The sequence below is a fragment of the Austrofundulus limnaeus genome, unplaced genomic scaffold, assembly GCF_001266775.1.
Source record: "Austrofundulus limnaeus strain Quisiro unplaced genomic scaffold, Austrofundulus_limnaeus-1.0 Scaffold390, whole genome shotgun sequence".
In the NCBI taxonomy this organism is placed as follows: domain Eukaryota; kingdom Metazoa; phylum Chordata; class Actinopteri; order Cyprinodontiformes; family Rivulidae; genus Austrofundulus; species Austrofundulus limnaeus.
In genome coordinates this window covers 46,825-66,078 of record NW_013952792.1, presented here as the reverse complement: position 1 = coordinate 66,078, position 19,254 = coordinate 46,825, and the positions used below count along the sequence as shown (strand labels likewise).

The 19,254-nt window shown below is 37.2% G+C and overlaps 2 protein-coding genes across 2 annotated transcripts in view; both read right to left on the bottom strand.

The window, feature by feature from the left end:
• Window positions 1-119: 119 nt before the first annotated feature.
• LOC106528571 (cubilin) lies at window positions 120-13,035 on the bottom strand (the record flags this gene model as incomplete). The annotated part of the gene is given in 19 exon segments (XM_014023776.1): window positions 120-295; window positions 681-837; window positions 1,084-1,274; window positions 1,694-1,856; window positions 2,052-2,233; window positions 2,326-2,560; window positions 2,711-2,829; window positions 3,053-3,245; window positions 3,589-3,713; window positions 3,924-4,019; window positions 4,189-4,320; window positions 5,835-6,003; window positions 6,216-6,342; window positions 8,380-8,483; window positions 8,967-9,068; window positions 9,155-9,193; window positions 9,498-9,593; window positions 12,081-12,210; window positions 12,386-13,035. Coding segments are annotated over 19 exon segments (2,622 nt in total), but the record flags the coding sequence as incomplete, so codon positions are not given.
• Window positions 13,036-15,424: 2,389 nt separating this feature from the next.
• The window catches only part of trdmt1 (tRNA aspartic acid methyltransferase 1), a 6,963-nt gene continuing 3,133 nt past the window's right edge, over window positions 15,425-19,254 (bottom strand). The window contains exons 8-11 of the mRNA XM_014023780.1: window positions 18,121-18,437; window positions 17,822-17,879; window positions 16,347-16,476; window positions 15,425-15,908 (exon numbers count right to left, since the gene is read on the bottom strand). Coding sequence (XP_013879234.1) covers window positions 15,763-15,908; window positions 16,347-16,476; window positions 17,822-17,879; window positions 18,121-18,437 — 651 coding nt within the window. The 3' untranslated portion in view covers window positions 15,425-15,762. The remainder of the gene's footprint in view (window positions 15,909-16,346; window positions 16,477-17,821; window positions 17,880-18,120; window positions 18,438-19,254) is intronic.

The following is a 19,254-nucleotide window of genomic DNA, read 5'->3' as shown; positions in this document are numbered from 1 at the left end:
ATGTTAATACCAAGTGCTTCTCTAAAGTGTCACCAAAATATTCATGGTGCTGACAAACTGCTGATTTTACATTTTAACGTTTGAGTTTTCAAATTATTACTTAAAGGATTTTTGTTTACCTCAACAAAGTCAAAGCTGCAGGAGCCCCCCTCAACGTCAAACGTGAGGAAGCTGAGCGTGACCACGTAGCCCTCCGGTTGGTTAATGACCCACTCGCAGACCTTGTTGTGGGGATACGGGTTCGGGTGGTAGGGAGAGCGCAACTGTCCCGTCCCAGATAAAATACCTCCACAGGCTGGAAACAGGGAGGAACGCAGGGTGTTTAACACGACTTGACATTCTGACATCAGAMGTTTCATTTATAAAACATTAACGATGAGATTCCAAATCAAACTGATGAGTCATGCTGTTTTTAGCCTTCTTGGAAAASTTTCAGTATATCTTTTATACGTTACAATAAAGAAATGCACTGAAAGTATTATTTGAAAACGTTAAAACCKTTGAGTTTAGATTCAGAGTGACCACAGGGTGAATAAAACATAACGGTGGCAATGAGAGAATAAAGCATGAGATCTTTAAAAGAAAGTTCAAACAAACTACTGTTTCACTTAGTTACGACTTATGACAAACGACTTAACACACGATCACAGTGTGATATAACGTTAATGYGAAACTCTCACCAACAGTGTAGACAGCTCTGAAACCAGCTCGACTGACCGAACTGTCAGATTTGAAACGTATCCACAGAGAGCTGGACGATGAGACAATGGGAGCTGGGAGGGTGTTTCCRCAATACTTCCCTATCAGAGGGTCACTTTCCAGTCTCCCATCACGTATCTGGACAGAAAGTAGAAACAAAAAAATTGAGAACTGTCATGAAATTTTCTTTCAGAGGCTGTGTTCAATTAATGCACCCCAGACCTCAAGACAAAAAAAAAAAAAAAAGAATTGCATTCATGCATTAAGCTACTAAAATAATTTAAATCTTTGCCTAAAACACAAGTAGGTACAGTTTCATTTTCAAACTGGAGACTAGTAAGAGACAGGTTATTGGAGTGAAAAACAAAAAAGAAACTCTCCTACCTCCACATAGTCGAAGGCACAGCCACTGTGAGTCTCTAGATCCATGTGAGTGAAGTTGAGGGACACCTTTTCTCCCGCCGGCAGCCTAATCAGATAGATGCACTGGCGGTTGTGGGCGTAGTTATTGGGCCAGTTGGGTGAAATTATGATGCCTTCAGTGTCGGTAAATGTACCACCACAACCAGGATCACCTAAAGTAAAACAAAATAAAATTAAAAAAATGGAGACACAAATGCATGCCAGCAGTTTTTATTACTCATGCTGGAGGGATTTATGGAAAAACAATGCAGTGTTCTGTTTAGTTCAGTGTATTTTCTGTATAGAGCATTAATCCACAACAAACACTTAAATAATAACTGTCACCAAGGATTTGTTGGTACATAATGACTGACACTAAATAGGGAAACTAGGAGAGTTGGCGTTATTCATCTCCACAAGCCTTTCAGGAGTTTAATAGGTTGAATAAGTAACAACTTGTATACTTATTTGATTTACTAATTTCATTAAAAACTAACAAGACATTTCACACAATAAAACAATACAAATAAAACAAAATGAAAGGCAGCAGAATGTATATTATTATATTTATTTGATGTAATAAGCTACTTACTTGGTGATGTTGTGTATGTGATGTGGAAGCCTCTGTCAGTTATAAYTGAATCAGAATGGAAGTGGATCCATGCCATTGGGCCAGTTGTTTGTAAGGGGGGTGGCGATCCGGTGTTGCAGAACTTCCCAAGAACTGGGTCTTCAGGTAGAAGACCGTCACGGATCTGAAAAGATTTGACGACGCAAGACAGCTGAAGAAAAGCTTTAAAGTGAAGCGAGAAGAACAAAATAAACACAAGGAGCAACTGTGCCCCTGGTAAGGAGGTGGGTTAGGGTCAGAACCGGTGCCTATATCTCCAGAGGTGGGGGGAACCTGGGACAAGTCTCATAATGCAATGCAATGTGACACAGTTTATTACCTCTAAGAAGTCAAAGTTGCAGTTTGGGTGGTTTTCAAGACTTAAAGTTCCAAAAGCAAACGTGATGAGGAGGCCAGGTTCCACTGTCACGGTCCAGTAGCAGTCCCTGCTGGGCGGGTAGTTGCCGGGGTAGCCAGGGGAGTTTATGTTRCCGTATGACTCGGTCAGTTCACCACCACAAACTGGAAAAGGAAAATTCTTTCAGGAAACGCAGCTRGTGCGCACCTACAAGGTTTTGATGCTAATTGATTGTTTTTAAACTTTAAACACACACCTGGGTCCTGTGACTGCCAAGCTACCGTGAAGCCGCCGCCGCTGACAGAGTGGTCAGAGCGAAACCAAAAGTACAAGGAATTGTGCGAGCTGAACAGTTCTGCAGGGTTGTTTTGACCGCAGTATTTCCCAATCATGTAAGCAGAGGCACTGTTGCCGTCGTGGATCTGGAGGAAGTCAAAGTTGCAGTTTGWGCTGCTCTCCAGGTCGAAAAAAGGAAAGGTGATCCGAAGAATCTGCAGACAATCAAAAAGGCAACAATCCCAAAAATAAATGTTTTTGACACACTTTTTTTTTTTACTGTTGCAGTGTAACTTTACAGACTTGTTTGACATAACCAGGAAAAGATGGACGCCAACCAAGTGTTAGGAGAATCAGTAGCTGACCTTGTTGTGGTCGGTGGTTATCACCCAGGCACAGCTGACCAGGTGATCATAATCATCATGACCTGGAGTGTTGGGATAGCTGAACGAACCAGCAGGACCTGTCAGTTGACCTCCACATACTGTAACAAAGTGTTACAGTAAAACTTAACATTAAATTGATAAGTACCAGTTGATCAAGTTTACTTATTACCTAATATTAATACTTTGGATTATAAAAATGGACTGAATTTGATTTAAAGTTATGAAAGAATATCACCATTGGTTTTGTCCTCTTATAAAGCTTTCATGTAGCCTGCAGTAAATAACCACAAAGATCAAAACACCCCCACTTTGTCCTCATACCTTGCTGTGGAGTCTGGCAGAGTGGACCGGTCCACTGGGCAGTGCAGGTACATGTGAATCCATTAATGCCGTCAGTGCAGGTTCCTCCATTTTGGCAGGGGTTGCTTGAACATTCGTCAATATTCTGGTCGCAGTGAAGTCCTTGCCAGCCAGAGTTGCAGTTGCAGAAGTATCCAGGGGGCGATGTGGTGCTCTGTGGCAGCAACGTGCAAACAGAAGTCTTTGATTGTAACATTTGCTGCTAAAGCGGCCCTTTATATTTCCAAATACATTAGAGTTCTTCCTGTTTGATGCAAATTCTTCTGCTCTGAAAATAGTTTTTTTTTACATTGTTCCTTTAAGTGTAAAATACAATGATACAAAAAATAATGTCACTGACTTATTCCCATTATTTAGCTCACTTTCTGAGTGTAAAAATCCTAGTTAAAAATTTTCACCAGCATTTTATTGTTATTTAGCTCACTGTTTTTACATTCTATAATTTTTACTCAATGCTAAATAATGTGACAGAGAAGTCAAGAGGCTCACACTCTTACCACACACTGTCCATTGACACAGGGGTTGTTGGTCTGACAGATCTGACTTATCTGTGTGCAACCTGTCAGGCCATAACCATTGCCAGTGTATCCTGCTGGGCAGGTGCAAACAGGGAAGCTTGAACCTGTTCGTTGATTTGGAGAAAACAGATAAAATACAAGATGACGTCACTTTTTGCACATTTTGATCTTTAAACTGCACTTCTATACAAGCAGTTTATCTAGTTAATAATAAAAATCACAGTACAGTAGGATTTTAGACATTTGTATTTGTCAGTTTAACATGTGATATTGTGTAAAAAAAAAAGCCAGTTTATAATAAATGCATATATTACCTGGGTTAGAGGAGCAGCTAGCCGATGGATAACAGCCTCCATTATTGGATGAGCAGATGTCTGATTGTGTGCATGTTCTCCCATCACCCTCATAACCTACACAAATACAAGAACACCGTCTGAAATCAGACTTTTCACCTCTAAGTTCAAATGCATCAAAAAGAGGTTTTCACTGTTCACAATTACTGTAAATTCATTACTGCTGTGTCCAGATTGTCAGATACAGTCAAAAGTCACGATCGTGTACATGTGTAACTTGTCATACCTGGAGGGCAGGGACCACAGTGGAAAGAACCCATAGTATTCATACACTGAACCAGTGGAGCGACAGAGCAGCCTCCATTATTTGTCAAACACTCATCCACATCCTGACAGCTGTAGCCATTGCCTTGCCAACCTGAAATATATTTAAAGACATCAAAACAAATATGTTATTTTATGTTTAAATGAGACTGGATGTGAAATTTACATGGCATAAGGTAGATTGGAAACTTGATAAACAATCAAAATAGTCTAAAGTTAAATGGTCTTAGTGATGTCAGGACTACACAAACCTGCATTCATCAACAACAACAGAAAAATACAAGAATTTGGTGTGTTTTTTTAAGGTCTGAAGAGACTCAGGAGAAAACAGACAGGAAACCAGTCAGGTGAGTTTATAGTAACTGTCTTTTTGTCTAAAACTGTTCAAATCTCATCTTGTTCTTGTGGACCCAGTATCTCGTGTCATCCAGTGCTGGCTCTAGCCATTTTGGTGCCCTAGGCGAATTGAAGCGCACCACCCCACCCCCCCATACTATGTCCCACCCACCCCAATTTAAACCCCCTAAAAACAAGTTTGACAGTGAAAGGTACTGTGGTAAGCTTAGATTTATTTGCTTTCCCTGAAAGCAAATAAATAACAACATACATGTAAACTTGTACAGATTGTCTGTAAGTTATAAGGACTTTACATCATTTTGCAGGTATACGGACGTAAAGGGCAATCTCATGGATTTTTTCAAGTCTTACGGATTTTTTCAAAACCTCATTTTCAAAATTATCTAACATGTCAGAGCCTGTTGGATGATTAAAAAAAAAACAATAAATAACATTAAATAGCCATCTTCCAACCTGTTCTGCCAGTAGAATTAAGTTTTGAACTTTTTCCGCTGTCTTTTCCTCCTGCTTCGCAGCGAGCCTGGGTAGTAGTTTATTTTTCCTATAATACTTCATTATAGTTTTTTTTAACAAAGCTAACTGAAAGGGGGGCTGAGCAGAGTTACAACCGGGGATTACAAATAATTACTTTTTTTCTTCTGCAGTTGGCCCCCTCCAGCAGATGGCGCTCTAGGCGACCGCCTAGTTCGCCTATGCCAAGAGCCGGCTCTGGYGTCATCTTTCATAAAAATGAGCTTAACAAGAAAAGTTGTCCACTGAGACATGAAAAATTTAACAGCTTTTGCTTGACGCAGGCGGGCCCAAGATGTTTGCAGTTGAGTCTRTTGAATAAGAATGGCTTGCCCTACCAGTGGTTGCCTCTGTTAGTGTTTGTGCCCAGAAAACTTTTTTTTTCCATTTCCCCGTATTATAAAGTTTGCCACTTTACAGTCACTAGGTAATAAAATAATTAAATATTATAGACCTCTGACTGGTCACATCTGAAGGTAGAACTTAATTTTTGATGCTCTGAACATATCAGTCAGATTTGAATAAGACTGATAAACTGATGATTTTTCACCCCAGAAACAGGAGACATTCTTCTCAACATGGATTGTKTATGAATGAAATTGGACTAAAAAGGCACTTTTATGAACCAAGATTTACAGATAGTCTTTGATTCATATGATCCAAAAGATTTTCTGATCAGTTGTGAAATAAAACCTGTCAAGAGGTTAGTGAGAACAGGAAACATTCAGTATTAGACGTTACCAGCAGGACAGGCTCCACAGTAGAAGGAACCCTGGGTGTTGTAGCAGGGAACAGGGGGGTTGGCTGAGCAAGGCTTGGTGGGGAGGTTACACTCATCAACATCAGACACACACGCTGGGTTTCCAGCTGGAGCCTCCCATCCACTCTCACAAATGCACTGGTATTTTGGCTGGTAAAAAAATACATGAGAAATAATCATTCTGCAATTTGAGTTAAAAACATGCAAAAAAATTAGACAGTGAGCAAAATAAAAATACGAGATGATTATGATAAAGAAGAGCATAAAACATACACTCTGAACAGCTGATCCCTTTGAAAAACAGAAACTCTTCTTTAGGTATTAATTGCTGAGTCAAGCTTCAGCTGTAGGTGTTTAATTACCTGTCCAGGTACAACGCGATCTGCATCAATACATAAACCATGTACACACAGGTTCGGTCCTGCATTCCTACAGTCATCGTATCGCTCTGTGCAGAGAGTCCCGGACCATTCTGGAGAACAAGTACATCTGGACACGAACAGAACCAGCATTAATGTTTGCAGCTATCATCAGCTCGAACAAAAGCCATATTTCCTGCTGGAAACAGTTAAAGGGATCCCCAGTTAGTTGTAGCCAGTGGCGCCTGCAGAAGTGGGGCACTACAAAACCAGGGGTGGCACACCAAAACTAATATCCATAAATAACAGAATTGTTATGATTTGGTTGTAAAGTAGACAATTTAAAAGCTATGGCAATATAAAGCTATGGATTTGCCAACAGATGTTTAATTTGTAATTTTTAAAGATATTATTACTGATTTTGTGACATTCAGAGACAAAAAATAAGAATCCAAACTATCTGCACTTCCGCAGCAGTCACTTTCTAACTTGTCCTGTATCTTTACACATGGAGTACCATTAATTGTCCTTACATTCTTACATATTTCAGTGGTATCAGGAGTACTGGGGAGGCACTGGGGGGCCCAGCAAATTTTCCTGGTTGTAACATTAGACTTTATTTGATAAACATATATTTTAACTGTAAAATAAAGACTGTAAAAATACTATAGGCTGTTTAGTTTTTATAATTTTTAAAAATATATTTTGACATGGATGGAGCCATTTTATTTCCACGCAAGGCATTCTGGGTAAATGATGACGTGGATAGGTCCTCAGTGTGAGCGAGCTATATCCACCCTGAAGGTTAATCTTGGACAATATCTGATATGATCGACTTTTAAATGAAACCAGAGAGCGTTGACAGAGAGGAGAAGGTAGAAATGACTCAGCCTGTAACTGAAAATATAGATGGAGGACAACAGAGCTGCTTCATGGAAGAAGAAMCTCAGCTTAGCCTGTTAGCCTTTGCGCTAGCGTTAACGTTATATTGCCTTATATGTATTAGCTCGGTGCTAGCGCGACAAACTAACAAGCTAAACTGAGCTCCTCCATTCATATTTTCAGTTACAGGCWGAGTCATTTCTACCTTCTCCTCTCTGTCAACGCTCTCTGGTTTCATTTAAAAGAGCCAATCATCAGATATCGTCCAAGATTAACCTTCAGGGTGGATATAGCTCACTCACAGCCTCGCACCAAGTACCTATCCACATCATCATTTACCCAGAATGCTTTGCGTGTAAATAAAATGGCCCCATCCGTGTAATATATTTTTAAACTTTGTTTAAAAATTATAAAAACTGAACAGCCTACAGTATTTTTACAGTCTTTATTTTACAGTTAAAATATGTGTATTAAATAAAGTCTAATGTTACAACTAATCATGGATTCCTTTAAAGTGCCTTGCACTGGTTATAACCTACTCTATTAAACTGGGTCTACTGTGGGTTAATAAATTATTCACTCCATTCTGTTGGTTTTGAAAATAATTTAGGATGGGGCACATTTTTAAGTACACTTGATATCACTTGAAAGTACAAAATAATAGTCAATACTTTGTGTGAAGAATTAACAGCCCACTATAAAGGAAAAACAAAAATAATATGTGAAATATTTTCCAGAATTTGTCCTGATTGACACTGAAATCTCTTTATTAACATCTGCTTCAACACACTGACTTTATGGTTTTGACATTTTTTGGCCCTAGCTATTCATTTAATTTTAGCTTTTAGCTACTTTGCTAATTTCAGCTTTTAGCCACAGATTTGCTCAGTTAAACTTTTAGCTGTTTTTTTTTTCGAATTTAGTATTTGTCTGACTTTTAGCTAGTTTTAGCCTAACTGCTTTGTTAATTTTAGCTGTTATGGTGTCACTGTTTATAGTATGAGCAACTTTTCCATTCTGCTGATTTTATTTTTCATACACATTCAGCACTCAGAATTCATTTTCCATTTTTGTAGAAAATGTCTTTTCTTTAGTGAATTTTGAAAATATTCTAAAACATATATTTTTTTCTGAATAAAACAGGAGTAAAGCTAAGTATCACCAGTGGTACGACATTTACAGAACGCTGTCAACAAAACAACATGAGTAATCAGCACGGGTAAATTCAAGAGCAACACATTTTGAATACTTTAAAACTAACCCAATAGGAAAAGTTAATACTTACGTGAAAGATCCAGCAGTGTTGACACAAGTTGCCCCATTCTGACAACTCTGCAGTGTTCCTGAATACACCTGACATTCATTTACATCTGTGGCACAGTTAGGGCCCTAAACACACACACACACACACACACATACAACACATTTGTAAATAAATAATAAATGTATTTTAAAAAATTATTTTTAAGCTTACTATTTAGGTTTTGTAGTTGTGCTTTTCTGAATTTTCTTCATGGCATTTTTCATCTATAAATGTCTGTATGTCAATATTCTTTTTGTTTTTATGTTTTTATACAATCTGCCTGTGTGTGTATACATAACCTAGTATCTGTGTGTTTACATGCAGAAAGTCTATATGTTTTTATACTAGAATTCTTAGCAAAGTTTTAAGCAACGTTTCTCACTCAGAGGATGTTTTGAGTATTACCACTACACCAACTTTTACAGTATCTGTGCAGCTGGCTGAGTTACAGCCATGTTTGTGTTTCCCAAGATTAGCTGGCTGTAATGGCCATCTTTAAATGCAGTGACTCTTCAGACAGACGATGCAGTGACAGCAGCTGTCTGATAACCAAACAGAGGAGAACTCACAGCCCAGTTGTTGGGACACAAACAGTGGAATGAGTTTAATAAGTTCAGACATGTTCCTCCATTCTGGCAGGGGTTACTGTTGCAGGAGCTCCTCTGAACTGTCTGCAGGAGAAAACAAGTGGAAAACAGGAGGTGTTTTCAGACAATGCACAGGTTAGACCAGGACCTCAGACTTTAAAATGTCTCACCTGTTGAAGTTCAGTCACTTCACCCTCCAGTGTTGACACCTGAAAAGGAGGGAAACAGTTCTATGATTTTTGGTACTGAACAGATACGATATTTTTTTAAATAATTAGTCCCTTTGCAAATAATTTATAACTACTTTTATAACACATTTGGCAGAGAAGATTCAGCAACCCACATTTTCAGCTCTACCGATCATCCCACAATTGCATGTTCCTTACAATGGCACCATTTAACCAGGCTTTATAATTTTATAAGACTTAACATTGTTACAACAAAGAAATAATTTACCAAACACACATTTCTTTACTTTTTGTTCACCAGTATTAAGGAATTGATTGGTTTTACCTTAGTATCCAGTTGGTTAAGCTTGTTGGTGATGTCAGGTGGAACTCCTCCTCCATGAGTCTTAATGTTATCAATGTCTTCTTTGTTGGTTTTGATCTGTAATATAAACCCAAAGAATGCTAAAACAATGACTGCATATTCGTGAAGTCACTGTTTCTTTATGTTTTTCCTCAAAACCAGCAGGGTCTAATAAACTTTGACATGAGCTATCTAATAATACAGGAAACAAGTTCACAAATAGTATTTATTTAAAGAGTCAAACTATTGAAAACATAAAAAAGTGTCATTCTTAAAATGAAATCAATGAGGCCTGGAGATGACCCGTCTATTTGAGCCTCTGTGTTCTGCCCTCAACGCTCCACAGCAGAGGAAAAAGAGTCAAAAAAAAGTCTGCATGCCAGGTGGATGTCCCCCACAATGCATCGCTCYGGCACGTCTGCTGATGTAAATGTCGTCAAAAGCAGGGAGGCTGTTGGGAGGGATCTTTTGAACAATTTTTGATAACGCACAATTCTGTGTCTTAAAGCTAAAGTAAAACAAAATTGTCCAAAATAAATTTGTGCGACGTTTTCACGCTGATAAACCAATGACATTAATTTAGAAAGTCTGAAGAACTACATACAGTATATTTTATACATTCAGTGTGTGCAGTACACTGTATATAAACAGAGACAGTGACATTTTGTGCACCAGCACCAGAGTTCTCCTTCCATGTTATTCTGTTCTGTAGGCTGAATTGGTCATGTTTTTGGTAAAACACATCTCTGTCTGAAAAAATAAATCACTCAGCCACTCCTCGTCTTTCTGTCACGGTTCAGTTGAAGCCTCATTAATAATGTTCAATAACCGAACATCGGCCAGAAAACAACCTGGAAGAGGAAGAAGTTTGTTAGCATTTAGCTAAGTTAGCACACGGGCCAATTTCTGTACCTTTCTTTCTGTTCATCCTGAAGCCTCCAGCTGTATTTATTGTATCACCTGATGTGTCATGTGTCGTGTCAGGCTAACCCCGTAATGATTCACTGCCTCATATGAGCAGCAGCCAGCTTCCAGTAAAAACTTAGAAACTTGAACTGATCACTTACAGAAGTCGTTAAAAACATCCGCAACTTTTATTAGACGACAGAAATGGACCCAACGCGTATTTGGATACATTTTTTCTATGCATTGYGTAAAACAAGTGCTTCATATATTTGACAAAGTAAAAAGTTTCCCGCCATCAAAAGTAAAAGCAGAAGTATGTTTTTGCTTGATTGTTTATTTTAATATTAATTATATTGTAATCACTGCATGAACGTCTTCGAACTGGCTAACTTTTGGTGTTAATGTGACTTAAGCTCATCTCCAAAAGCCAAACAATTTCAACAAACACAAAAAGCACTATTATTTACAGGGTTCATGCAGGTTTCAGTAAGTACAATTTAAGACCTTTTAAAGACCTTTTAAGACCATCCAGAATGACATTTAAGACGGAACCGACACATTAACATAAACATGCAAATGGTCCCGGAAATTTTAACATAGGAACCTTTTATTGCTTTCAGTTTTGCTGTTAAAGAATATTTAATCTTAATACAAGAACACTAAATTTTTTTAATGAAACAGTCATATCTGAGACCTTCATATTGACTGCTGTGGACCGCTTCCAACAGAATAAAAAAAAATCACTGATATTAGCCAAGTCTCATTGAAAAGACACTTTCCATGTTTGAACCCCAAGCAGTGGACATGACTGAACTTTTTTTTATTATTATTATTATTATTTGTATGGGTGAACAATCGCAGCAAATATGTTGAAAACATTGAAGCAAACTGTGCCATTTTTTTGCCTACATTTATTACATGACTTGTGGTTTAACACGTACAAAGAGTGGTAGCCCTTCATGAACACAGATCACATCAATCTCTAATTATGGCTCTTTACTCTGTTTATTTATGCAGCCAATGCTTCTCAGGAATGATCGAAAGTAAAAAAAAAAATTAAAGATTTCACAAAATAAAATTTAAGACCTTGGATGAAAATCTGCATATTTTTAAGACTTTTTTAGACCTAAAATTTTGATTTTCAAATTTTAGACTTTTTTTAGACTTCTTAAGAACCCTGTATTTAGCCATTTTTATAGATATTGACTTATAACTTGGTATAGTAGCAGTTAAGAGTAATCCCCATCATATGTTTTTTCTCCAGACTGTTGCATGAAGTCCTTCAAATAGATGGACTTTCGAAAACACACACAAAAAAAAGTTTACATCACCGCCAATCTTACAGAAATTTAGCTTGAACTTGGCATTGTAGTAGATAATGTCTTTTTAAATTTATACTCAGAGTGCTGTCTAAAATGGCTTTAACTTTGTCTTTTCTCATCATAAGATGATCTTAGTCTAAAACTGTCCCATGAAAGGCAGCAGGTGGTGTGCAGTCCTTTAATGGGATGTTTCTCTAAAGGAATATGTCTGACTTGACATTTTTGTCTTCCTTCCAATGAAAGTGACTCACTCTTACCACTAGAGCTGTTTCTGTCACTGATCCTATAATTGTTCTGCATTWATGTGTTTTTAGTGATCAGAGGTTTTTCAGCTCACCTGACCCAGAAGTTGTGAGAGGTCTTCATCCCCTACTTTGACTCGACCCGACGCTGAAGGCTGGAAGCGGATGTCTTTGCTGTCCCCAGGTGTGAAAACAAGGTGGCCATTATCTGACTGCATACGAGGCCTACAGGGTGGGGAAAAAAAAATCAACATTCAGTAAGTTTCATCTTTCTGATGATCTTCAGGGTGAATTTTCACGCCATCACCAGTGAYATGCTTCTTCTAATGAAGTGATTGACACAAGGAATACAGGAAAGCTTTTGACTGGCATGAATGTCTCCCATATGAATAAAACTCACTGTGTTAGCTGTTTATTGTCCTTTGTCTCTCCCAGAAAGCAGAGAATCATGAAGAAAAGCCATAAGGACTGCAGCGTCCCAGCCATGGAGACCAGCTTCAACACTCTGAACACCAGAGCTTCACGTCCTGTCCTGCTACACTCAGATGCTCTCTGCTAAGACTTTGACCCAGAACACCAACAATAAACGCCTAATTTTACTGAAGTGGGATACCTGGGGTGGTAACAGTGCTTTATTAGGTTTTAACCATGGTTTATTATTGAGAGGGAATGTTGCTCACATGATTCTTGGAGATGAGTAATCTGCTTAAWGAGCTGCGGCGCACTTCTGCTGTAAACTTCTGTTTCAACTCCCAAATAAATCAGAGCAGTTCATTCATTAAAAAAGTGTAGTTATGGTGACACATCACAGTGTTTTATCAAATATAAAACTCTAATTAAATCACATCACAACAAATTTGACCTCAGTAAGTAAAAGCCTTACCCTGTGACATATTTAAACTAATAGACTTTTAAAAATGACTTCATTAGCATGTTTTTTTTTGTTAGTTTGTCTTTTGTTGAAATAAATCAATTTATTTTTGCAGTCGCTCAAGWTTTGTCTGAACTTTGGGTTCCACCAGTGAAACCCAACTGTGACAGYGAGTAAAATGTGACGTGTGCTGAAAAAATGTGTCAGGATGAACACAGACTAAAGTGCAAAAATAGTGTCATAATTAAGATTTATTTAAAAAATTTATTTATAAAAACTTGACATAAAAACAACCAACTAAAACAGGATAATCTTCCTATTTTACCTTTAAATTGAAGTTTTCCAACAGGTATGTCCTCCAATATAATGTTTTTACATTCCTTTAAAAATGGACTATTTTTTTCTTGTACTATGGTCGTAATTTTGTGGGGTTTGGGGGGGGTGGGGGTCATGACCCCCATAATAATTTGATCCAGTCAATATAACATCCATCCCCCACAAACAAAATTATATAATTTGCTCTAACACAATCAAAATTAAACGGTTAAGTACACAGCTGCAACAGTCTTTAGGTAACTTTGACCTAATTAAAAAATGTACAATGTCATAAATTGTTTGTATGCGTTATAGTTTTTCCAAAGGATTTTTCAAAAACACTTGTGTGTGTGTGTATGTGTATGTGTGTAATCTGACTTTTTTTTTAATATGACTTATGGCCCTGTCACATTATCAGGATTTAGACAATAATACCAACTTATGAAACATTTGTCCAACACTAAAGATGTCTAAATTAAAGATGGAATTTACAAAAATGTACTAGAAGCCTCTTTTGGACGTATGCTGTAATGCTAATTAGATCAAATAAATAGCAGAAATKAGTAAAATAGTAATAATAAAATGTTCATAAGTTGGTATAAGTTGTCTAAAACGTGTAAAAAGGCCTATCGTACAGTGTAAGTTGTATATTCTWTTCATCTCATTTGTGTACAGCAGATACTTTGTTGTACTTTGTGACAGTAAAACCTTTAATTTATTCGTTCAAATTCATATTTATAGACATGCACGTGTGCAATGCAGGTGCTCTACAGGAAAGTTTTAATTTTAACATCTATTGGACAAAAATATTAACCTGAAATCTTTTCTTTTACTTTCCTAATAAGAACAAAGTGGCTTTAATAAAGCTGATAGTCCAGCAGAACTCCTGTGATGAAAGCTTCAGTATATTATTTTACAGTTCCAACAATTATAACTCCCTCCAAATACAATAATTTAATTCAACACCTGTAGTTGTAATCACCCTCATCAGCAAACACTCTGTCATCAATATACAATAATTCTTTTTTAAAGCTTTACAGAGCTAAATCATTACCTAACATTGTTGTTGTCATAAACTAATTTTTTTCCCTCCCTGTCTTCACTTGTGTGACTTCAGCATCTCAGGGTTTCTGTTCTGGAAAACATTAACTGAGGTCTTGCGACTGCTGAACATTTGCTGACAGTTTTCATTTTCCCACACGTAAACCAAACTTATAATAAAGTGCTCCGTCACTAAAAATCAGTGGCGGACATGGGGATGGCACAAGGGGGGATACAGCATTTTTTAACAGAGGACATACAAAAAAAACTAATTTGTTTCAAGAAACTAATGCCTAAGGTGCATGCCTTCTTTACAATTTTCATAACCCATGTTTTTCTTTATCAAGATATCTCAGTTTCTCTCTTACACACATAAACTTGTCATTTCTATCCTTATTAGGACCATTCATTGATTTCCACTCATTTTCCAGTCRTTTCTATAGCCAAACCCTGACCCACCCAGTACCTAAACCTAACTCATTTCATACGTTATAGTCCTTCACTCAACTCCAACATAAAAATGGAGCTCCACCATATTAGAGCYGGACTTTGGTCCCCTAAAGGTGTACTGTATACATGCATACCAGAAACAGTCCTAAATTAGTAACAAATGAACACACATTGGTTTTTCTATCCTCGTGGGGACTTGGCATTGACTTCCATTCATTTTCCAGTCATTGGTATAATCTAACCCTGAGCACAGCACATGACAAACACTCAGTGTACTGTGTTCTACACCTACACTCACCAGAATGTGCCAGCCAAATTCCAATACATCTTATAGCACATCCAAAACAACAGGCTGTCTCCAACTGGACCAGCTGACTCCACCATGCACTTCACATAAAGATAGGACCCAGTGGCTGAGGACTGGACCCGATCTGGAGCGAGYGTGCACTTCCTGTGGGATTTACCAACTCTGTGGAGCCATCAGGCGGCAGGTGGGACCCTCTGAGTAAATACTTCTTTACCCTCAAACTAACCACACCAGTACCTACCTCACCCCAAACTTAGCCTAAACTCTATTCACATCAAATCGCCTTTGGTCCCCATAAGGAGCATTGAGTCCTCATAAGACTGTTCCTATGATGTATTAAATACATGTMCACACACAAATGTTATAGTAGGCATCAAGGCCTGGATCTCTCCTTTACAAATTAAAAAATTAATTATTATTTTTTCCATTAAACTCAAACATACAGACATACTGAGTGAAACTTACTAGAGATTTTATTATTTTTTTTAAATGTACATGTTATAAAATGCTTATTTACAAAAATAATATACAGACCAGTAATTGTGTTCTCCTTTACRCTAACAGCCTCCCAGATCTGAACCTGAACCCCCTGGCCCTGGAGGACACTTTGAAAACTCTTAGAAGAGGTAAAAAGTTGTTGCTGTTTTTTGTAAGTAGTAGTTTTTGATGAATAAAAATCACCTTGTGTAAATTATGGAAATAAATAATGTTCATAATGAGGATTTTTGCCCTAAATTTGAAAAGTGAACATCTTCAAGAGGCAGTGGACAGACAGCACCCACTGAGAGGACCTTCAGAAAACAGATAATTCTTCTCCTCCATCAGAACAGCCAAAATGTTCAGAGAGCAGCAGCTGGAGAAGTCGGGCCACCACAACAACATTAAGGCTGTTTCCTAAAACTTTGTACTGCTGAGCTGTGGAGATGCTCTTTGGAAAAGCTGTAAAGACATAAAACAGAGAGTTGGACAAAGAAGCATTACAGCTGAACAAACAATTCTATAAAACTGACAGCTGGTTGCACTTTAGACAAGAACTTAAGCTGCTGTGTGAGTGAGCACACTTCTTAATGTCTGACATTAATGATGAATGACTGGTTTGTTTCTTTTGCAGTATTTACTGGTGATTATTTATGAAGGAATCACACAAACTAATAATCATACAAGTCTGCTGATAGAGGACTGTAATAAGGACTGACTGCTATCTGAAAGACTGATAACTCACAGTGCAGAGATTCTAAATATCTATTTATTTATTTATTTTTCTAGTTTTCATTAAAAAAAAACTACTATCTTAATAAAAGTCTGTCAATATATTGACATCAGCAGGTCATTTAAAATAGATGCTTAAAATTGAAGCAGTTTAACTTTTTGACTTACAAAAAATGGGAGGGAAGCCCATGAGGTTGGCTACTTCCCTGGGAGTAAAATAGCGTAGCTTTAATTTCAACAGCTGCTCAAGTTTGTCCTTTTCTGACAGCTGGTCCAGACCTGTAAACACACTCTCAATCTGTAGGACACACAAAGAGAAGGACGATTGGTCCATCGTTTTCAAAGCAGTGCTCTAAATCAGGGGTTCACAAACGTTTCCGGCCGGGGCCCCCCTCGCAAACCCACAAACAGTGAAACAAAATATGTAAAGAATATAATGTTTTTTCTTACTTTTATTCACTATTCAATAATTATTACATTTGTTTAACATACGAATTTTATTAACTAACATGTTTTAAACACTATTATATTCCCACTGAACCTTTCAACAAACTGAAAAACAGAATAGAAATCTAAATTTTCAAGATTTTTTCAAACATTTCAATATATTAAAAATTAAATTTGAAAAATGATTGGAAAAACAGATTTGATTTGATGATAATGATTAAAACATTTCTTAGATTTATTTATTTATTTTTCAGTTTTGAGAAACAGACCTAAACAACTCATATTTGACAACATCTGTTCAAATCAAAGTCAAAAGTAAAATTTGGTAGGAAGAAATATAATTAACGGTTTCATCTTTAATCAGTTTTCCCCATTTACTTTAACCACCTTCCCTGTCCCTGCAGTGATAAAAATGTAGATGTTTTTATTTGGTATGCTGTTTTCATGCTGTCTTATGTGCCCTAATCTTAACATTTATAGTTTATTGCTTATTATTTTTATTTGTATAGTTTTTATTTTGTAATTATTCAGCACTTTGAAAGCACTATATATTACTACTACTACTACTACTACTACTACTACTGCTACTACTACTACTACTACTACTACTACTACTACAACTACTAGATGTGTTTTTATGTGCATTTTAGCTTCATAGCGTTTTATCAAATGTATTGTTATTTATTTATTCTTTAGAAAAATTTTTACCATTTGTCTAGGGATTGCAGGTGAAAAATATCCTTCTGGAGAAATGTTATTAATTTGCACTTTCCCTGAAATAAATACCTTATTTAAATATTATTATGGTAAATGGTCTGAACTTGTAAAGCGCTTTATCAAGTCCCTCCGGACCCCAAAGCACTTTACACTTACAGACATTCACCCATACATGGTGGTAAGCTACATTGTAGCCGCAGCTGCCCTGAGGCACACTGACAGAAGCGAGGCTGCCATACACCGGCGCCACCGGACCCTCTGACCACCATCAGTATCGTTAATATTATTATGGATGCACACATGCTGTAATGCTAACAATGAGTTGTGTGAATATGCAGTATAACGTGTATGAGTAATTTAGTCAGAACATTTTTAGAAGTGGGCATAAGTTGTCTAAAACGTTAGTGTGGCAGAGCCTTTAGCTATCCATTAGTGCAGGCTTTTTTTTAAACTCTCATTCCCTGGACTCACAGACCTACCTCTGTTTCCCTGCAGCACTGCAGCACAGAGCCAGTTCCCTCCACATACCTTCCATAGCTGTGAATGAAACACATCAGCATGAGTGAACTATACAACTGTAGAAAACAGCAAAAAGAAATGGGACAGCTGTTGGATTTTGGGGGGAAGAGTTGCAGTCAATAATCAATAACAATAAACTGTGATTGTCTCTAAAACAACAATTAAACCCCACTATGTGTCTTTGTCTCGATTTTGCACACGGCACCAAAGTTAAACTAATGAATGAGGGAGTAGAACACTGCACACTTCCTGAACTCACCCTTTGGTAAAGCAGACAGATCTCCTGCATTCAGGCTGAACGATGTCTAGAATAAGTCCATATCGTAACAACGTTTTAGGAGCAAGGAGGTAGTGCTTCAGGTTTTCTTCTGTCAGGGGCTCCAAAAAGTCTTGTAACTGTCTGACAGACAGATCATTGTTCTGAGAGACCTTCCTCTGAACCTCCACTAACGACTCGAGTTTAAACAACACCTGACCACCGTGGGTTTTCTCCACAGGCTGGTCCGGATTTGGACGAGGGGGACTCAAGTCTGAGGGGACTTCACTCTGAGCAGGATGTGGAGCAGCACTGAAAACCTACAATCAAAACAAACTTTTAAAAATACAAATAAAAGTGCAAAAATACGTATTGTATGTATATACATATACTGTATATATATATAATACATTATATATTATATATATTAGGGGTGCAACAATATATGTACCTGTATCGAACCATTCAATACAGCGCTTTAGGTTCAATAAACACTTGTATCGAACAATACAGATTTTTAAAATTAATTTTATCAACTTGTCTTCTGAAGATGCTCTGTGTTGGATCTGTGTTCAACTACTCCACCTAGGCTGCATTTTTGAGCACAGATCTACTAAGAAACTTACTGTTTCAGCAACATTTAATTTTAAAAACTGTATTTTGAGGTTAAACAAATGTTCATAATTAATTTAAATAAATTACAAGTTAAAAAGGGCATGGAAATTTCTCTTTTATCGAAGAAATATCGAACTGTGAGACTAAAGTATTGAACCGAACTAAAYCGTGACTTTTCTGTATCATTGTACCTCTAATATATATAGTTTTTTTTTTGCTTGCTGAAGCCAAGGTACAGTCTTTTTTCCCCATCAATAAAAAAAGAAGTTTTATCAAAATGAAGTTATTTTAGGGTCAAATTTAGATTTGTTTTATGAAGATTATTGTGCGTATTTATAGTGTGTAATGCAGGTGTTGTGATTCAAGGAGCTGTTTAACCTGAAAGATCAACCTTCAGTTATGTAAACAGGGAAGTGTTTCTCAGGGTAAACAACAAAAAATGACACAAATATATCAGTCTAAATCTACCTTTAACTGGCAACTGATGGTTTCTTCCCAGTAGAGTGAGTATAAGAGAAAGAA